This window comes from Andrena cerasifolii, chromosome 4 (genome assembly GCF_050908995.1).
Source record: "Andrena cerasifolii isolate SP2316 chromosome 4, iyAndCera1_principal, whole genome shotgun sequence".
Classification (NCBI taxonomy): domain Eukaryota; kingdom Metazoa; phylum Arthropoda; class Insecta; order Hymenoptera; family Andrenidae; genus Andrena; species Andrena cerasifolii.
In genome coordinates, this window is record NC_135121.1 from 11,342,568 (window position 1) to 11,363,413 (window position 20,846).

The window sequence follows — 20,846 nt, forward strand, 5'->3', positions numbered from 1 at the left end:
ACATTGGCCCCGAATCACCAATTGCTTTGACTCTGGCCCTTTCACCGGCGAAACACCTGTTCGCGAAAGCCGCCAGAATGCTGTCGCGCGGACCATGCCATCACTCGAGTTATTATAACGCTTCGGGAGCGATTAACTTTCACCAGCTTGAAATTTCGAGCGGTTACAGTCGGTAATTGAATTTCTTCGACGTTTCATCGTGTCTGAAAGGGGAACACCGCGAACCCGCACTCGCCGATTGGAATGCAAGTGTGTGGGTTTATAGAGTGGCTCAGGATAAGAACATCGGTGGAGAATCCTTCGTACCTGAACCGACCAGACAGAAACACTGCTTTTCGAAGCTTCCTCTTGGCTAGACCAAACCTTGGACAAGAACCGAACGCACAATCTCCTCATCGCCCAGAACTTCTTACTTCGCGGGTTACGCGCCGCGCGTTGTGTATTTTACGGCGAACCCTCGCTCGCCGAGACGCGAGCAGAAATCGTGAGGGAAACTGCGAACAATGGGCCGCGTATTTCGTCGCAACATCCTTTCCCGGAGCGAACTTTCGGGAAGGAGTCGAAATTAAGCTGATTCCAGAACTTTCCGCTGAATATTCCCGAGCACAGTAATCCAAACGTCTACAAAACAAAACTCGTTTCTGGGTCGATGGCGCAAGAATAGGGCAAAACTCGTGTTCCTCGCTCTTGAACGCTTTCGGCGACCCACCCTCCCGCTGCTAAATCCGCGGCAATATTCGATTGCGCTTTTCCCCGCGTAATTAAGCCCAGCTCTCCGTTCGCCGAGGACCCGCCACCTTAGCAGCTGCGAGGAAAATGTAAATTCGGGCGTCAGTTCGGGCAGCCGGTTTCCCAGAAGTTGAGAACAAGGAGCGACAAACATCCGCGGGGCTGCGAAGCGGCGGCGCTAAAGCTGGATCAGATTAGTGCCAGATTGTCGGTATCTGCCGTTACGGTTTCGTGCGCCGAAGTCCCAGGGCGCGAGCGGTGTCCCGTCCAATGGCCGACGTTGTTAAGAACCGCGCGGTATCGCTGCCAGGAGGTTTCGGGCCATTAGCTAGGCGCGCCGTGGATCCCAAGTTCGCCCTTCGGCTGGCATTTGCCGAAAGTTCAGCGACGCCTCGGGGTCTCAGCCGCCCGCGCATCCCCCTCGATGCCGAAGAAGGTGAACAGCGCCGGAGAAACGAGGTTCGCGGCCCTCGAGATGCTGCGCAAATTGGCCGAGCTCGTTCGCCAAACGAGGGAAACTCTCGACACGCGAAAACATTCGGGGCCCCATTAGTCTGCGGAGTTCCGAAAGCGTCCCGCTTTACGTACGCGCGGTTACGCACCACGCCGGGCGGCGGTGCTCGAAAATAGGTTTTCGAGCGGTCGATCCGATCGTTTAGCGAGAGGCGCGCGAGCACGCTGCGCGACCGGGCCCTCGTTAGTTCCGGAGAATTCGTCTTTCTTCCGCGCAATTACGAACTCTCGGTGGAACGCGGGCTATTACAAAGCCCGGCTGGTTTAATAGCCGCGGATAAATCACTGGCAGACCTGAACGCGAGCCCCTTTCTTTCGACCGCGAGGCTCTGCGGCTGGGTGTCTGCGCTGGAGACGCTCTCGATGAAATCTCTCGAGGGGGACGAGTTTTTCCTTTCAGCTTTCGGCAAGCGTCCGGAAAACTAGTTCGATTCTCAATCGGTTAAACGCTTTCGCCCTTATTTCAACGTTGCGGAAAGTGTTTCCAAGAATTATTCAATTTGTAAGGTGTTCCGCGCGAGTGAACCAAAGCGCAACATCGATGCAGTCGGAATTCAGCGAGCTTCGACCCGTTGCTTCGGCCTCGTTCCGGGAACGCTCGAGTGGATCGTGATCGCGTCAGGCTCTTGGCCCGTTATTGGCCAAATCGTAAGGCAACTCGTAAGGGAATTCAATATTCTCGCGTTCCCGCTGCAACTGCGCGTCGTTTCGGAAGTTCCTCGCATAAATTGCTCGAGCCTGAGCGTGAGTGCCCCGCGCGGAAACAGAAGCTACCCCCTTCGAGATCAGAAGGCCGATCGGTGCCCGCGTTGTACGTGATTCTCGGCCCTCGCTTAATCTTTCGATATTTTCTGTTGCGCGTCAATTGATTAGAAAATCTCCTACGATAGTCGAGCGCGGCTAGCCTGACCGCAAACGTCTGTTTCGTTACCGAGCGAGAGTAGAGGAGATGTTACAGGGGCAGGTTGTTACAAAGCAGTTTAATTTTTTTTTTTTGCTTGGACTATCACTTCGACGATGAAGTGGCTGATGTGTTTCAACCATACACGGCTGTGTATGTTGTTTGTTTTTAGTCGGTTCACGCGTTGTCACTTTATTACAGTTTTTTGTGTTTTCGGTTTTCTAATAGTAACTTTTCTCTTTCCACTTCAATCTTTTCTACCGAATAGACAGATAAATGCGTGTAAATTAATATTACCACGTTTGAATCAGTATTCCTTTAGCTACAGATTCCTAACAAGAACATAAGAATACACCAAACTGGTATGAACTTATAGCTTTTTATATAGCGGTCATCGGTAGAGGAAAGAACGTACTTTAAGTGAGAGTCATTGACAGCATTAAATATGGAATGCAAAAAAAAAAAATAATAAACTGAAAAATGTAACAACTAGCCCCGGTCTCCCCTACAGCGGCGGGATTCTGCGAGTCGTTCCACGTCGTTTCGCTTTGTTTCAGTTGGCGTGCGGGCGCCGGATAGCTGTCCTATATTCGACGATTCAAACCTACAGCCTGCTCCGTTCTGCCGCGTCTGTCGCTGCGTGGTTTACCTTTATTTAGACGTTCTCGGTAGATTGATTCCACTGGATGATTCCGTTGCGGAAATACTTGGAGAAACGAGCAAGAGAAACGTTTGTCGGGGATAGATGCTTCCGCTGCTCTGGCGCAGCCGAGTCAGTGGGTCGCTCGAGCTCCTTTGTCCCCGGCTGGAACAAAGATGGGAAACGTCGGTCGATCGTTTAAGTATCGATGGATCGCGAGCGGCCGACGTGTCACGGACGTCGAAGGAACGGCGGTAAAATTTATCGCGACGCAGATAGCGTCGTGTGTCCTGAAAAACGGATTTCCAATAATTTTCTGCGATCCCCCGTGCACGCTGCCAGCTAGCATCCGCGTCGCGCGTCACGCGAGAGAACCGCCGATAACTCGACTCCGTGCCCTCGCATTCGTTCGTTGACGGGGACTCTGCCCCGGCCTCGTAAAACACCGGTGCAGTTCCGACGACGGAACCGATGCTCGCGCTGTTTTCAATAACTTCGCGACACCGATTCGGGGCTGTAAAATATGCGGGGCGAGCCGTTCAAGCCGCTCCAGATATCGCACGGATACTTTGTCCGCCCGTGCTCTCGGCTTTTGTGTTCAGGAATTTTCGCCCAGGAAAGTGCAGGCTCTTCGAAAATTGAGTTCCGCCAAGAGAGTGATTTTCTGGACGATTAATCTAACTGGCTGAACTAGTTGGAGGAAATTTCCCTCAGGTAGAAGAAGTTGGAACAAGGCTACGTCAATTTAGCCTCCCCTGAACCCGTAGACAGCACATGCCTCGTCATCTCAGCCAACTTGTTTCGAACTTTTGACGTTAGCTGTTCGATTCAGCCGGACCTTGACGGCTGCCGCCGTCGCTTGGACGGGGCTTTCGACGAATCTTAGGAAATTGGGTTGGCTCGGGACCGAGTTCCATCCGCTGCATCCCGATCCCTCGATCCTCCGAGCCGTCCGACGCGGTGACTAACTGCTCGGCACCCGGCGCGGCGTTCCCGTGGCTCGAGACTGGATTAACGTCAAACCGAGCGAGCCAGACTCTATGCACTTTGGATGGGTGCCTGCATTCAGATGCATTCGGATGCATATCGATGGAAATGTCGATCATCCTCGTCGTCTGGCTGGTTCCAAGTTCCCGTGCTCAGGCTTCAGTGTTTCGCCATGACGTTCCTCCGACACGGCCGTACCATTCAATGGAAATACCAGAATTTCTCGCCTCGGGACAGTTCAAGTCCTCCGCGTTATCTACTCCCGGAATTATCTTAGAGAGCGTCGCTTACTGCTCAAGAAAGTCCCGCGATATCGCGATGCTAATATCGTAATTGCGTTATCGGGCTTCCATCTTGCGATCGCCCATTCGAAAAACGATTCGCGCGAGATCCAGATTGCGATGATTCGCTGGTAACTCGTTCCTCCGCTCGCGTGGATCCGCAGGGACACTCGGGGATCAATGGGACGCCGTTCAAGAAATCGAGGGAGAGCAACGCGATTACCGAACGCGGTCGTCTCGCTCGATTCTCCAGCGATATCAGCCACTGCGATAATAGTCGTCGCTAATCCATCGATTATCGTTAGCGCGGCAATAACATTACCGGTTTGACAATAATTTGATACATCACCGCTGGCCTGTCCCAGCGGGGCTCGCGGGAGCTTCCGTTTCTACGGGCGCCATCCCCCTTAACCGCTAACAGACGCTCGACTCGATTGCCCGATATCGATCGTCGGCTGCATCAATATTACGCACAAACAGCCCGCACCGACTGTTACCGAATTTATCTGCCGATTAATAAAGCACTTAATCGCGCATGAAATTACCCGGTCGCGCGCCGCTCGCGATATTATTGCCGGAAAATTGTGTCGCGAAATTGTGAAGCCGCATGGGAAAGAGAAAAAAATACGTCGGGGAAACCGCTCGGCGGGTCCTCGGCCGGTCGGGAGAGTAATGTCACGGCTCGATGGGTCTCAATGTGACGTTAACGCGACAGAACGTAACATTATGTAATTACATCGTCGCTCGATTTGGCGTTCGACCACAGCGCGCGCGCTCGCCCGCTCGTTCCAAAGGATAATTATTCCCGACGAGGGTGAAAAAGGGAACGGCCGAAATGTACGACGTCAGAGGATAATTTATTCGGAATTATCATTCCAGTGAGAATTGGGGAGGAATTTTCGCCGGCTGGAAAGAGGGATTGTTTCGGGGGTTGTAAAAGGGACTGCGATGTCTGACTATGTACATATCGGTTTCCCTTGGACTCTGAGGTCGTTGAGTCACGTGCGCCACGGTGGTGTCTGCACCCAACGTCTAAGGGGCTGTGCAGGAAAATTGCACTCACGAGGAGCGCGTCAATTGCAGAAAACAACCATCAATAGTACCCGCGTGATGGATGGTTCGAATACGGTTGGTTTCTGATCCCCGTTTGTCCCTCGCGTCGCGCCGTTCCGCTCGTGGGGCTTCTTCGAGCGGAATGCGGCGTAATTTAATCGAAATCTGGGGCCAAGGTGGTCGTTTATCAAATCGACGCGGAGGAAATAGATCAGGGGCGACAGATGCTCGGTTTCCAGCGGAAACGGCCGCCTGAGCGGTTATAAACCCCGTCTCCCGATGCGCGCAGCGGCAGGAGTTACGGGAGGGTGTATCGCGTTATTTACCGCGACTTCTCTGCGTGCAAGAGATTTGCGATCTTCGTAAATCCAAGGGGAAACAACGCCGGAGGATGAGAACGCAGGTAGCCCGCGTCGATAAAAGTATCCAGACTCCCGAAAGACGAATGGAGGATCGATGGGACCGCGGGCGAAGCGGCGCAACGCCACGGTGTCATCTGTTTCGGTGGTTCGTGGGCGGAGAGGGAGGGCGGTTCGTCTTAAGGTCCTAAAGCTAGAAATAAGTGTGCTTCAGTGCATCGGTTACGCCGCAATTCCGCGTATCGACCGGAGACAATGGGGCTCGTGTCGGGAAGTCGCGCAGCGGGCCAAACGGTGATTCTAGCTAATAAAAAATCATACTCATCAGGGGCAGCTTCTTATGCCAACTTTTATCGGATCGTTGTAAAAGGGAGATTTCAATCTTCAAATTTATGGCGATTTGAATCACGAAATTATTTTTTTTACAACTTTTTGGTGTCATTTGAATTATGTTTTTTTTTTTTGACAGAAAAAGCATCTTCGAGGAAATTGAACTTAGGGGTGTTTGTAGTCATAGGAACTACGAAATTCCATGTAAATAATTTGTTTATTTATATCAGTAAGAAAAACCGAACTAATATAACTTCAGATATCATACATTCAAAACATCATATAATGTTAATACACTTTTTGACCCCCACTTCCATCACAGCTCCATTTATATATTGAATTAAGACCTCGGGATAAATTGCAAGCTGTTTGCTGTAGCAGGTCTTCTTGGGCCATTATAAGTCTTCTAGCCGGTCACCGAGTGCCTGCAGTCTTACCTCAGCTATTGTCTCCGAGTAAATAATGCTGTCTTTGTCAGGATAACAAGCTTCTTTCGCATTTTTTAAAGTATTGTAAGACGGATAAATATCGGTGTTTCGTGCTTTAGCTCCACCATTTCATTAACATTTTTCGGCCAAATGTCCCCTACTAACACTATTCCGACCACTGTGCGGCGTTTCTCGTGCGTCCGTGGAACGACGCGGTGGAGAGATAGAGCGATGAGTCGCGCATGACGGAGCACCTTGGGCGGACCAAGGAAGACGCGTATAATGCAGCTGCGAGAGGACACAGGGATTCGCGGAGTCGCGGAGGAGAATGGGGGAATTTTCTTCGTTGCGCATTATCATAGAGATGGCGGGAAAACTCTGCTGGGAAATAATAAAAAAGAATTAGAATGGGTGCCAAGTGCATTTCCATAATTCGATGACGGGAGGGAGGAGCGTGGCGCAATGGCTGGGTATTGCGCCTCTGCTGGCTGCGGATGTAACGATGAATAATGCTTCCGGATGCGAGCAGCGCGTCGTCCTCGTGAAACAGCGAATTGCACGGAATCGTTACTAGCTGCTCCTTCCTCTGACCCTGCGCGGACGATCTTCGGATCGCCTCCGTGTTTGTCTCTGAACGAGATTAAAATGGGATGCTGCTGTGAGCCGCGGGTCCTGGCTGGCTGTATGCCTTCGCGAGGTAACGCCGTCCAAGTCAGTCAACCTCTGCTGTGTAAAAATATCCTTCTTATCCTCCCTTTATTATCCGTCGCCCATTACGACGCGGAACTCTTTTGCGCGAGCAAATGGCGGGAAAGAGAGTATCCGTGGTATATGGACGGTCGTTTGCACCTTAGTCATAAAATAGGTCAAGAGGAGGAAGGGGCGCAAGAGGACAAACAGGTGAAAATTCTTGAGAAATAGGAAGCGGCTCGAAGAAGGATAGGGCTGGTAGGAGAGTCGAGGAAATTAGATATCGAGGACAAAGTGATCCTCCGCATAGGTCGGATCCTTTCTTCGGTGTCGGAGGTCGATTGCTCCTCGGGTTTCCCTCCGCGGCTGGAGACCGCAACCGAACAGATAGCTGGAAGGTACGACGATCGATCCTCGTACGATTCCTCACCGCAGTTCCACGGAATTGCGCCCAGACAAACGACGCGTGTACCTACCAGCCACCGATGCTCATCGCCGAACCACATGTCGTCGATCGAGCCAACCTTATCGCGCCGAAAATGGAATCTTGTTAAATGTCCCCGCGTTTCTAACCACCTTCGAATTCCCCTTACAATTACTACCGGCAGATGCAAGTACGATTCGGGGCTAGAGAGAACGAGCACAGTAGCAATCAAGTGCGTAGATTGGCCACCGTAAATCGCATCCTCTTCGACTCCATTTGCCCTTTCTTCACGGCCCATTGTGCTGCGAAAGAAAAGTATCGCGCAGGCCTACCTGCCTCCTCGAGGAAGCTTGAAAAGGATCGAGATGTTTATTCGCGATCAATAAGCGATCCCGCGGCAAAAGGGTTCCCCGGTCAAGGTTCCAGCCCTGTCGGCTGGGTATATCGGTTAGTCGACACACGGCTCGGCGCTTCGCCCCTCGAATATAATCGCCCAGCCGAATCTAGAGGATCTCTGACTCCCGGAGTAAATAGTGAAAGCTCGAAAGGCCGTGGGGCTGGCTGGTCGAGCTGCTCGGGCGGGGGAAGCGGGCCCCGTTAACCGAGAGACGGCCGACGAATATACGTGATCCGAATCGCCGGACGTAGGGGATGAAAGGAGTTTCTCTGATAAAATCGGCACGTTCCACGGCTGGAACGAAGGAGCTCGAGGATCTCGCTAGCATCGGGCGGAGGGGCTCGCACTCCCGAGATTCGGAAACGCTGCTCTTCGGCCAGAGATGCTACGTTCAGATACGCGCCTGGGGAACGAAGAACCGGCCGAACACTCGTAGCCCGAGTTTCTGTTACGACTTTTCCTCCCCCGGGGAGAACATCTCTGATTCTCGCTCGGTGTCCGCGCATCCGGTCACGTAACCAATTATTCAATAAATAGAAAGCCGACCCGCCACGGTCATGGGCCGACCGCGAACCGCCTCCAATTATTTCAGACATAGGTACCTTGCATTATGCACGACTAATTGCCGGGCCGGTCGATGAAATATCCGATTCGAGGGATCGTCAAAAACGGCGAGGGGATTTCAGAGGAGCAAATGTCTGGATATCCGTGTACCTAAAGCCGCGTATTCACCTGCGCATTCGCCCCGAATGTGCATTCGGCGCGCACCGATTTTTTGCTCGTTCGGAGCTCAGCGCGCGTTCGGCGCGCATTCGGCGCGCGTTCGGGGTTGAGTGAAATTTGCGGCGTCCATTTCATGGTATTGTTCGGACCCGAATGCGCGCTTTGATGGACCGCCAACAAGCGGATCGGCCCGAATGCGCGCCGCGCCCCGAACACGCGCCGAACACCGGACGAGCAAAAAATCGGTGCGCGCCGAATGCACATTCGGGGCGAATGCACAGGTGAATACGCGGCTTAAGCTGTTTCACACGAGCGTCGCAAGGAAAGTCGTTCCAAAAGGGGAAGAGGAGGGTCCTCGGGAGATGCTAATCGAACCAGGGTACATCGGCAAGGATTCCCTTCGGGAGAAGCCCCGAGTCCCCTCTCTGTCCAGGAAGTAGCCGCGGCACGCCTATCGGGCCATGTAACCAGTCATTTAATAGCTACTGCACGCGGAAGCGTATTATACACCGTTGTTGTGTATTATGCGAGAAGGACCGCGCAGGATACGCCGGCCCTTTAGCATTAAGAATGCCAGCACGAGGAGCGTGTATGCGCGGGTAGACGAAGGGTGGACGATCGAACCAGGAAAGAGCAGGAGAAAAAGGAAAGCCGAGGGGAACGGGGCACTTTCTCGCGTACTCGCCAGGAAGTACGTACGCTACGCAGCCAGTGCTCGTTAAGCGCCGTCGAGTCCCATAACCTTCCCCCATAGATGTTCCATAAAGGGGCTCGCTGCTCCATCGGTTCCTTCGAGCTATTTGCCCATGGATCGCGTAAAAATCGTAACGAGCCACCTTCATTGCGGACCTTATTAACGTGCATGCTATCTGAACGCGCGTTACTCGTTACTTTGCCATTACGCGAAATACGTCATCGAGGATGCAGCTCGATCGCGATTAGAAGCAGCGCGCTTTGCAACTGCGTGGCGCGCGGTCCAGCTGTCGGTTTTTAAACGGGCTCCCGGCTCTCGCTGCTAAATATGGAGACGCGTCCCGCGCGGAATGCACCGAGATTCCTGGTACCGTGCCGTTGGAGCACGCTGCGGTGTCGAGGCTCGCAAAAATGTCACGCCGGCATTCGGGAAGCGTTTTGCTACTGGGATTCGTCGGATGAATGGTGCGGGATTGATGGCGCGATTCAGTGTGCTCCGATGGCGCTCTGGGGATTTGTTTAAATCTTCTGCGCATGCATTTGAAAAGCTCGGTCTTCGATAACAAATGGGTGCAAGGTAAAAGCTGTATCTCTTTTACTGTATGTACACCTTTCATCCAATCGAGAACAGTCTACGCAGCTGATTATCAGTGTCGTCACGACCGAGGGCTTGGAGAAGCGGATGGTTGACCGGATCAAAGGCGCCAGCCGTCGAAGACCGCTGGGCGTCAATTCTTTTGATGTTCACCGGCTGCGAACGGAAGCTTGGCATCGCGTCGACAACCGTGTCCCCCGAACGCGTTCGTAAAATAGTCGTTTCGTTCACTTCTCCTACGCAACGTAACACGATCGCGGCACGCGTCCACCGCCTCCTTTCGACGAATGGAGCGTCGAAGTCGACGTTTCTCGGCCGCACAGTGGGGAAATTTTGCGATTTTATGGCCAAAACTACAGAAATTAAATTTTTGAATTTTACAAATTTAATACAAATGTCAATTGAAGAACTATATCCATTTTCGTGGTCAAAACCTCAAAACTTATTTTTAATATATAAAATTTGACACTTTTACGTTCTAATATATGAGAAATTAAATTATCCGGAAAATAGTCCAACGTAAAATAGAAATGAAAATCATCACAGGAATTATGGGATTGATAACTATTTTATGTATTGAAAATTGATTCTTATATGAAAAGGTTATTTCTAAAATACTACTTTAAAAATTGTATAAATTGCGTATTAAAAACCGAAACATATTTATTTTGAGGGCAAAAACATATCTTACGCACCACCAGGAATTGAATCCATGCCTTCAAATTATTTTCAGATCTTTAGATAACACAATACAAGTGTTCGAAGCAACTTGAAAATCTGGATTAATTCTTTGTGATCGGTCTAACTCCACATGAACATAAACATTTGCGAATCTATACGAGCTTTGTATTAAAACATTTAACAGTAAACTTGGTGGCATTTGATACTCATATTGGTTCTTGAATTGACATTTGCATTTATTTTGTCGAAATCAAAAATTTATTTTTGTGGTTTTAGCCATAAAATCGCGACATTTCCCCACTGTGGGCCGGTGCGTGTCGCGTATCGGTTTCGCTCGCCAGCAAACGAATCGCGTTTCACGGCCTCCACTGCCTGCAGTAACGAGCCCTCGAGAGTTCCGCGTGAAAGACCGAATAACGGGGCGCGAAATGTCAATAATTTACTCTTTTAATTAAATACGGTGCCTCGCTAAACAGCCTGCCTAATTATTCAATTAATAAACACCGCTCGGCAGGGTGCAGGGACTGTAGAGCGAAACTATCGCGCGAGATCGTTTCGAACGAAAAAACCGTGGAGGATGGTGTTTACGCGTTGGATTACGGGCAAACAAGGTGCCGGGGAGTCGGCACACGGGCGCACCCTCCGGGGCTAGAAAAATGCTGGGAAATATTTACCGAATCTCTTCCAACCGATGAAACGTCGAACGGCACGGGCCCTCGTTTACACCGACGCGGTGCGGCGCGACTGCACTCGAGGACCGCGTCTATGCAGCCTCCCCGAACATGTTCGAGCGATTCGTGCGGACGATTCGCTCGGTGCCAGATTCGATTAGTCGGTGACAATGAGGGCTGATGATCCCGCGTCTCGACGCGAATTGTCCGGTCACAATGGACGCGACGTTAGTGCTCCGTGGTGGAGTTGGCGCGGCGAGGGTCGAATGGAAACGGAAGGGGGATGACGCTGGGCACGGCGAGGGCGGCTCGGCGAACCCCCGTAAAAATCCGCAGCATATGTCCCTAGGCTCGAGGACGTCCCGGCCAGGCCCCCATGAAACCATTGTGGATCCACCTGATCTCCTGCACCGGCCATACGGTGCCTCCTATACATAGGAGCACTGTCTCTCTCCCTTTGTCGCGACAAATATGATCAGATACGCGCACATGTGCGTGCATTATGCGCACCTAGGCGTGCGTACACGGTGGACGAGTTCGATTTTCCAATTAACCGGCCAGCGCGACAATCGGGGAATCAATTGGGAGGGACCATGGGATTTTTTGCTTTCGTCAGTGGCCGCGATTAAAACGGGCAAAATAACCGACCGAGCGGTGGAGCGGGTATCGTTAAGTGGACGATTAAAAGCGGAATGCAATCGAACGAATCGGGCCATGATGACTTTTTATATATATTTGCACGAATGTACACAGAGAAATATATACATAGGGGTACGCACGGTGTGCATCGAACGAGCACGGCATTGCTGCACCGCGTATCTCGTCGGATTCCGATATGAAAGCGTTTGGAAAATATTGCCGCGGAGAGGGAAAAAATATTGAAACTGGCCAGCCTGTATCGTGCGAGACGCTTCTCTAACCGGGCAATTTTAATTGTCTGCATGTTGCCAGCGTTATGAGGAGACGCGATTTAGATTCGAGTAGAAGTCGCGGCCGAGTATGGGCACCGATGTGTGCGTGCACGGAAAGGGGAAACAGATGTCGTTTCGCACATTAACATGCATGGCCGTGCCGGACCGATACCCCACTCGATCAATTGGCATAATTAATTGCTCGCTGCCGCGGCGCCAGGGGTCGCTTCCGAAACTGAACGACTAGTGATCCTCTAGGTAGTGATCGGAAAATGTGTTCCGCGTTTTCTATTGGTCGACCCAATTGGGGTCTAAACCGGAAGTAGAGAGAGAAAGAAATTGTAAAAAAAGAAAGAGACAGAAATACTGATAGGAAGAGAGAGAGAGGGAGAGAGAGAGAGAGAGAGAGAAATACTGATAGAAAAAGACAGAAATACTGACAGAAAGAGAGAGAGAGAGAAAGAGAAAGAGAGAGAGAGAAAAAGAGAAAGAGAGAGAGAGAGAAAGAGAAAGAGAGAGAGAAAAAAAATACTGATAAAAAGAGATAGATAAACGTTTAGATTATGTTATTTCCGGTTTTGCTCGAAAATGGCTGCGGTTGTACCGATCATCCCCTAGAGGATCACTATGAACGACCGCCGATGCAACGAGCACGAGCCAGGCTAACCCGCTCGAGGGGACGCGATAAGGAACCTCTCGATACTTTTTACCAAAGCTGTGGCCTCGACTGTCTTCGGCGCTCTGTACAATCAATTCACCTGCACTGATGCGCGAAATTTCCGACGATCGCGCGAGGAGTACCCCGGAAAGGATTGCAGCAAGTAAGACAGCTTTTCCTTGGATCGACGAGGGGTCAATTCTGTCTTCGGCGACTAAAGCCGGCTACTAATCACCTCGTCCCGTCGATTTCCACCCTCGCGGAACTCGTTCCCTCGTTCATTTGCCTCTCGCGTTCCCGATTGTTCGATCCAACTTCGATTCCGAGAGAAGCTCCTCCTCGAGAAGTCAACGAAGCAATCACGGCTGCCTTTGAGAGACGCGATCGTCGCTGAAGTAGTTCGACAAAGAACCATTAAGGCTCGGCTTTAACGCAATCGAAGGGACCCGGCGCGGCAGCGTTTCCCCGAGGGCGGAGCGGAAACAGGTTGACGGTAAAAAAAAAGGACGAGACCCGACGGCAATTTGTAACCACGATGTGTCCCTGGAATACCAGCGCAGCCACGTCGTTCCGACGTCGTAAAGCGGAGCGTGCTTTCGACAGCTGGATCCTCGCTCGTCAGGGCGACTCTCCTCGGGAACATTACTCGCACATGCTATACGCTCCCCGCCACCTGCTCCTCCACTCCGCGGAAATCACGTTCAGCTCGATCATTTGAATAATTGATCGGCCATTCAAACTGGCCAGGACTACACGCTCATTGATTCCGCTTAATGTCCCCGCTCCGCTTGCGGCCGACCGTATCCAGGCAGCTCTCCTCCGGGTTGCTCGCGCGAGTGAGTCGCGACGCGAGGCGGGGGTGAGTTTAGGCGATGGCCCCGGGAAATATATTGGTAACGCGGATCCGAAGCCGTAGGAGGGGGCTACGGCTCCCGAGGAACGACCTCGTTATTAATACATTATCGTGGAACTGCTGCCCGCTTCGCCCGTCCCGTTTCCTCCTCTTTTTAACCGGTACATATTTCACGGCCGCGAGGCTGCCCGTCCGCCGAGAAGACGAAAATAAAGGGAACAAAGCGGCGAGTTACGCTCTTATGAAATTTTTAACGAGCACGCCGCCACCGGGGGCGGCAAAGTTGGATTATAGGTAACGGAGCGAAGACAATGATGAATGGAGGAGGAATCGATGAGCGGAATATTAATAGTAACGCGAGTCCGCATTGCAGTCGCTCGGAGGAAAGTTTCTCCAACGGATCGTGACAAAAGGACGTCGGCGATCCCCAAGGCCTCCCATCTTTATTGTCGCTATTATGGCCGCGCGATTTTTAATCGAGTTCGTCGAATAGAATTGCTCGCGAGCTCGCGATCTCGTGCCGTCGATTCGTCCACTTTGCTTCCCTCCTCCGGAAACCGAGGACACCTTCTGCGGGAGTTTAAGCGATCACTTTCGTTTACATCACTCTGTACATGCGATCCGCTCGTGGAAAGAGACGACAGCTTAGAATCAACGGAGTCGACTATAAATTATGCTCGTCCGCCGTGAATAGCGCTCGGTAATAGACAGAAGCGATCCCGAAAACAGGGTAATTGGCCCAGATCCACGTCGAGGAGTCGCGACCTCGTTCCCATCGTTGGTCGGGCGAAAATACACGTATGTACGTGTGTACCTGCCGCTGCCGAGGGAAAGAACTTCCGGGAAATTACTTTGGATACGTCGAAGCTGCCGCGAAAGGTCGTCTTCCAGAAATACCTACTGGCCGAGAATCTTCTATGACCGATGCGTTACGACGTCGTTCCTTCGCTCGTGGATTATTCAATCCAGTCGGGACGTCATAGGCGCCGCATTCGTCACGGTTTATGACGCGCCAGATCGATATAGCGCATAGCCGATTCAGGATTCAGTTCGCGGCGCACAGTGGTACATGACATTTTTTCTTCAAATCACCCTACAGGTCGTAATTTTTCAGAAAACTTGACGATTCTTTTTTTTAATTCTTCGCAATTCAATTATCTATGGATCTGTCCGGCCGAAATTTTGAATTTCGTTGCTGATTTTTTTATATTTAGCGAATTATACAGCACTTTTCGAATATCAGTATCTGTGTTCCGAATTTAAAGTCAGATTTTCGAAATTGAAGGTGGTGAATCCAATATGTTGAAGCAAAATTTCAGAAAAACATCAGCAACGAAATTCAAAATTTCGGCCGGGAAGATCGATAGAGAATTTGATTGCGAAAAATTTAAAAATAGAATCGTCAAGTTTCCTGAAAAATTACAACCTGTAGGGTGATTGATTTGAACAAAAAATCCACAAAATGTACACATTTTCCGAGGGTTCAAACGGGCATACCATACCCCCTTAAACGAGTAACTGAGAAAGCACGCGAAACTCGGAACGATCGGAACTCCGAATCGCGCGGTGACTATCGAGAACACGATACGGTGTCGTCTATGATCCAGAGAACCGACATCAGGTGTCCCAGCAGTGAAATAGGCAGCGCTACCGATCGGACGAGCGAGAGGCAGAAATATCAATTTCGCAGAGGCCCAGGCTCGGCCTCGCATTTCTAATCAACGAACTGGAAATACAAATGAGAGGTCGGGCGGTCGCAGCACTGAGCGGATCGCGACGCACGAGGACGGGCCTGACGAAGCGAGCAATTTTAATGTCCTTAAACCGAGATGAAAGGGACGTTCCCCCGATGACAAAGTAGATACCCGGGGATGAGGTAACGAGATTCTGGAAGGCCTCTTTGCGTTCGAAAGTATTCTAATGCAGAATGCCAATTCGGCGGCCAGCTAAACACGAATCTCGACGACGGGGGTGGGCAGGCAACGAAGCGGAGAAGATGTTATCAGGGACACGAAGAACTCGCATGATTGTTAGTGGCTTAATAAGTCGGGGCTGCACGGAGGAAAAAGTCCTGGAACTAGAGGGAAATCGAGAAACTGCTATTTGAACGTTCGAAGGGACCAGATGCCATTTCCTCCGCAGTGGGGGGTTAGACTTAGACTGTTAGACGATGGAAGGTGGACTCGTTACTCGCACGCGATTCCTTTTCCTCGAAGCGGGCCTATCTCGCTGGAATCGACGTTTATCGTTTCGCCGTTTTTCCTTTGAGTTTTACTTTTGCTCGAACTCGTAACTCCTGGAATAATTGCTGGCTATTATCGTGGATCACCGCTGTGACCGCCCTCGAACGGTAGGGGGAGAGTTATCGCGGCTAGCGGCGATTCCACGGATTAAGGGCGACGTAAATGAGAGGACGCCGAGCGTCACTGGGTTAGCGGATGCTGTTTTCTCGCGCTCGGGCGAACCGTTTATTTGTACAAGACACGGGGCAAACAAGCAGGAAGCTGCAAGAAGCGGTAGGTTCGCGCGACACGCCGTATTTAGATATCGTTAGAACAAGTTGCGGGGACCAGTTCTAAGATCCGTGTAGGTGGGCGAGGAGTAGCCGAGAACGAACACAGTGGCTTCACTCAGCGGTCCTGGAGTAGGTCGACGCTTGGCTTCCCTGGCTCACCAGGTACATTTCGACAAAGTCCCTTTTGTCCACGCCCGTCCGTCGACCAGACTTCTCGGAATGCTCGAGGAACTCTCGGGGTATCCTCGGTGGACAAGTGTTCCCGAAACGTTTCGTCAAATTTCGAACCGCGGTCTCACTAATCTTGGGAACGAAAGGATGCTACGCAAACAACAGACAGAGGTGTTCGAAGTTGGGCCCTCCAGTTGAGACAGTCCCCATCTCATCCGATTCCAGCGATTGGAAACACAGAAGCCATTGAAATCTTAGTAGCGGGACGTGTCGCGTCGCAGAGGACCACCGAAAACACACATCCCTTGCGAATATCGCGGAGAAAGCGAAGCCCAGTTCCCTTGAAAAAAAATCTTGCTTCGCGTGGCTGGTTGTTTCGCGAGATGGCTGTTCCTCGTCGATCAATCATGCGAGCGACAGTCGAAATACCCTCGGATTGCACGGCAGACAATGGCTCGATTTCGCGTCCGCGTATCTCCCGGCCGAGGCAACGGGTCAGAACTCACCCTCTGCAGCATCTGCCTCTTTGTTTCGCCTCGCCTTTGGAGCAGCTCCATTTTCCTCGCGACCGCAGCGGCCAGAGAATCCGGGACAATGTCCAGCTCGTCGGTGGAGCGGCGTCGTTGGCCGGGGATTAGCCAGCCTTTCTTACAGTTTTATACTTCCTGCAGGAGCCACCCCCAGCCCCCAGCTGGGTGACGAGGTTTTATTGGCTTAGCTACGGCGCGTTCGGCGCGGAAAAACAATCGAGGACCGCGGAAAAGTTGGCTCGTCTTAACTGCCAAGAGCCGGGGAGCGCTTCCTTCGCAGCTTTTACGCCCTGCCCACCGTCCGCCGTCCCTTTTGTTCCCCAGTTGCCGGGATTCTTTTTCCAGCAGTCCCCGACATTTCGACAATAGAAATCGCGCGGGGTCACTAGCCACGAGGCCCTCTCTTCTACCTCGTCCCACCAAGGTGCCTTTCAAAATCTGCCCCCGTTTCCACGCGCCCCCTTCTCCCGCTTCTCTTTCTCACTCGCGCTCCTCCTCCCCCTTCTGTCGACCGCAGCGAGAATTACTCGTTCCACTGTGCGCTAATTTTTTTCCATCGTCGATTCCGCGGCGCGGTCGGATGTCTATCGAGGAGGAAATGAACATCGGAGCGATCCTCCGGGCTTGATTCCTGTTTGCCCGCGACAGCTCCTGTCTTCAGGCGAAGAACCGTCTCGGGCTTCACCGTGCTTCAGTTTCGCATGCCAATGCGAAGCAGGCGAAATGCTCTCCTGGTTTGGTAGCTATCTATCCGGCAGAACTCAAGTTGTTAGTTATAAAAATGCACGCTCGAGACGTATCATGGTCCCATCCGGAGTGCCTCAGGGCTCTCATCTAGGCCCGCTTTTATTCGATATATTTATTAATGACATTGCAGCAGTCCTTAAGCACAGTAAGCTTTTATTATACGCCGATGATCTCAAAATCTTTCGAAGAATAGAATCGCTTTTGGATGCCTCTCTTTTAACGAGATCTCTCACATCTCGCCGAATGGTGTGCTTGCAACTGTAGATCACTCAATATCTCTAAATGTAGCGTAATGCGTTTCAGTCGCAAAAGAGCCCTTATGGTATGCCCTTATGGAATCAATGGTGCGGCACTAATTGTAAGCGTGATTAGTAGCGTTCGTGATTTGGGAGTTACCTCTACTCGTTCCTTATCCTTCGTGGAGCATTACATTTCTGTTAAATATTGTACTCGCGGCTTCCAGAGCACTCGGTTTCATTATTAAATCCACCTCTAAGTTTAGAAATCCAACAACTATCAGGATCTTATACTCCGCGCTGGTGCTCCATCGTTTTGAATACTACTCTCCAATCTGGAACCCGCATCACCAGGTTCATATCAATTCGCTCGAAAGAGTACAGCATAATTTTTTCGAATACTAGCGGGTCTTTTAAGGGGTTGTGCCTAGTCAGCTTTCGAAAAAGAACGCGATTCTCGGGAATTTTTTTGTGGAATATCTACTGTATATTTTTTTACGACTAATCGCTTATTTTAAAAGTACACATATGTAGCAACTCTCAGTAATTTTGTGGTAGAAAAACATTAAGAAATGAACGAATAACAGCCATTCTCGTGGAAGCTGTTTTGATAAAGGCGCTGTGCGGTGAGCAAGTTTTCTCTGAGCCGGATCAGCTAAAATTAAAAATTCAAAAACATTCTGTTAATACATGGTTGAATTCAGTAGATGAACGAAGATTTTCACAAAAAGTTGGTTTTTGACAGAATGGCGGTCGTTTGACGCAAAATCACGCTTTTCCGACGTCTGAATTGTTCGTTTTTCGTTAATTAAAAATACAGTTTTTGTTAAAATAAAAAATCCTTCGTTCATCTACTAGTCTTTGGTATATAAAAGAAGTGTGCAAAAGTTTAAGCCAATCGATACAGTGGTTTCCGAAATATCTTGCTCACCGATGTCAACACAGCTTTCGCGAGAATGGCTGTTATTCTTTCATGTTTTAATGTTTTTTCTATAACAAAATTACTGAGAGTTGCTGCATATATGCACTTCTAAAATAAGCGAATAGTTGTAATAAAATATACAGTAAATATTCCACAAAAAATTCTTGAAAATCTCGTTCTTCTTCGAAAGCTGACTAGGCATAACGCCTTAAGAACCAACTTTTAGCTGTAATGCGCGGCAACTGTGTCTAATTGCTTCGTGTTTGCGTCTACTGTATTGTGTGATTTGTTACTTACTTATCTCCGTCTTCTGTTCGTGTGTATTTTATATTTTACCAAAGAGTACCCACCCGTATTCAAACAAATAAACAAGTTAACAAATAAACAATGCGTATCTGGGTCGCTTCTGCGTCGAGGGATTTCAGAAATGAACGGTGGATTCGAGTGAAAGGTAAATTGCATGGGTGAGCGAGTCGAGGGAACTTCTTGTCGATTATTTTGCAAGGGGATGATTTACGGTCGAGCGGGAAGCGCGCAGAGGTTGTCGAGCTGCGTAGGAAACGATCGGATTGGAACGACAGCCTGATTGCTTTTTAATTTCAACCGAACCAGTTAATCATTGGCATCGCTTTCCTGTTCACTGGTATCAAGAATTCCCGAGGAATCGCGTCGACGCTCGTCACTCGGCTTCCCTCTCGCTCACGAATTTTACGATTCTCGTTGAAAGAGACTTATCGCCGCGCGAGCGTGACTCCAGGGGTTCGACACAATCAGAAATGCGAAAAGAAGCGAGCAGTCCGCCCCCTGGATGAATTCACCTGCGCTCGTGAATGTTCGTGGGTCGACGGTGGCGAAAGCCGTACGTGCAAATGCACATGGAAGGTTGGGGGGGACGCTGAATTTCACACCCCGGCGAGCTCTCCCTCGCAGCCGACGGACAATGCTTCCAGCGCGTGGTATTTAAGCGTTTGAAAAATTCATGGCCTCGAGACAGCGATGGCAGTAGGATTCGCGTGACGCGCGATGAGTCCGATTTGCGTGAAACTTGAGCGCGTCTAATGGCGTCATAAGTGGGCAGAGATTTGCCGATACGAATATTTTGAAAAAGTGAGCTCCCGTACTATTTTTGAGGCGCAGAACATGTGAAGTGTATAATATCTTGACCGAAATATTTTCGGCGGTCTATACATCCGTCTAGAAACGTCAGATTGCGGATTCATGATTCGCAGTACAGTCAGAATTCATTGACAGTTCGCTGTATTTCCGTCGCCCGAGCTCGTTCCCCGTTGCAAAATGTATTTGGGGTAAATTCATCCTCCATTCAACGGGAATAAAGCCTCGAGAGGAACTGTCGTACCAGGCTGAGAATAGACGCGCGAACTTTCAAGGGTGACGCGTTTGACGACACTATTTCGGAGGCATTATCGATTTGACAACCCTCGGGTGTACATCCGGTGGAGTGTTCCGATATCTCTGGGGCCACCTACGCGGAGCAGGAAGGCTGGATGCATTGACGCGTGATCGCTTATTTATCTGTGACCTCGCGGTGGCTTAAAGAGGGGCGGGTGATCTATCCTCCTGAGTTCGCGTGTCTCGCGGCTTGGTATCGAGTCAGTGCAGAACTCCTGGCCGGGGACTTCTGACGTACGGTGGTGTTCAATCTATTTCAAAACTGTGATCGTTGCAAGCCAGTCGCGTGGACTAGCCGACCTGCTAACAAATGCTCCGAATTCCATTCTCCCTGTGATTAATCACGAGCTAATGAATTAATTACGCGATGCAGCGGACCACTGGAACGCCGCGTGGACGTGGAGTCGACGCGACGATGGGTCAGGGGTCGCGGATGGTGACGAATTTGCCCGACGAACCGGGGGGTCGGCGTATTTTTTAAGCCCGTCGGGCTATCGTTGACGGATATTCGAAATAATGGCGTCGCGCTCAGCCTAGGCGGAGTACCTACATACACTCGGCCGCGACACGGGCGCGTCGCGTCGTGTCGCGTGACGCGCTTTGCTCGTCGCGTTCTGCGGTCACGCCGGAGCTTACCCCGGCATTGTTCCTGCCCTCGTACGTCGTCAAAGCTTGTCAGCTTAATTATAGGCGGGCACCGCGGACGAGCGTTGTTCTGTCGCGCGACACGCGCCGAGTCGCGGTCTCTCGTCGCTTCGCAGCGTCATTACGCAGCGATCTGCGATTGACGGGCCGCCC

At 50.8% G+C, this 20,846-nt stretch overlaps 2 protein-coding genes across 4 annotated transcripts in view; one reads left to right on the forward strand and one right to left on the reverse strand.

Moving 5' to 3' along the window:
- LOC143367955 (uncharacterized) overlaps positions 1–16,760 on the reverse strand; it is a 43,472-nt gene extending 26,712 nt beyond the window's left edge. The window contains exons 1-2 of the mRNA XM_076810231.1: positions 16,710–16,760; positions 16,192–16,353 (exon numbers count right to left, since the gene is read on the reverse strand). Coding sequence (XP_076666346.1) covers positions 16,192–16,353; positions 16,710–16,760 — 213 coding nt within the window. The remainder of the gene's footprint in view (positions 1–16,191; positions 16,354–16,709) is intronic.
- The window catches only part of Pxb (putative Hedgehog signaling attenuator pxb), a 285,795-nt gene that overhangs the window by 138,978 nt on the left and 125,971 nt on the right, over positions 1–20,846 (forward strand). The gene's annotated exons all lie outside the window — the stretch shown is intronic.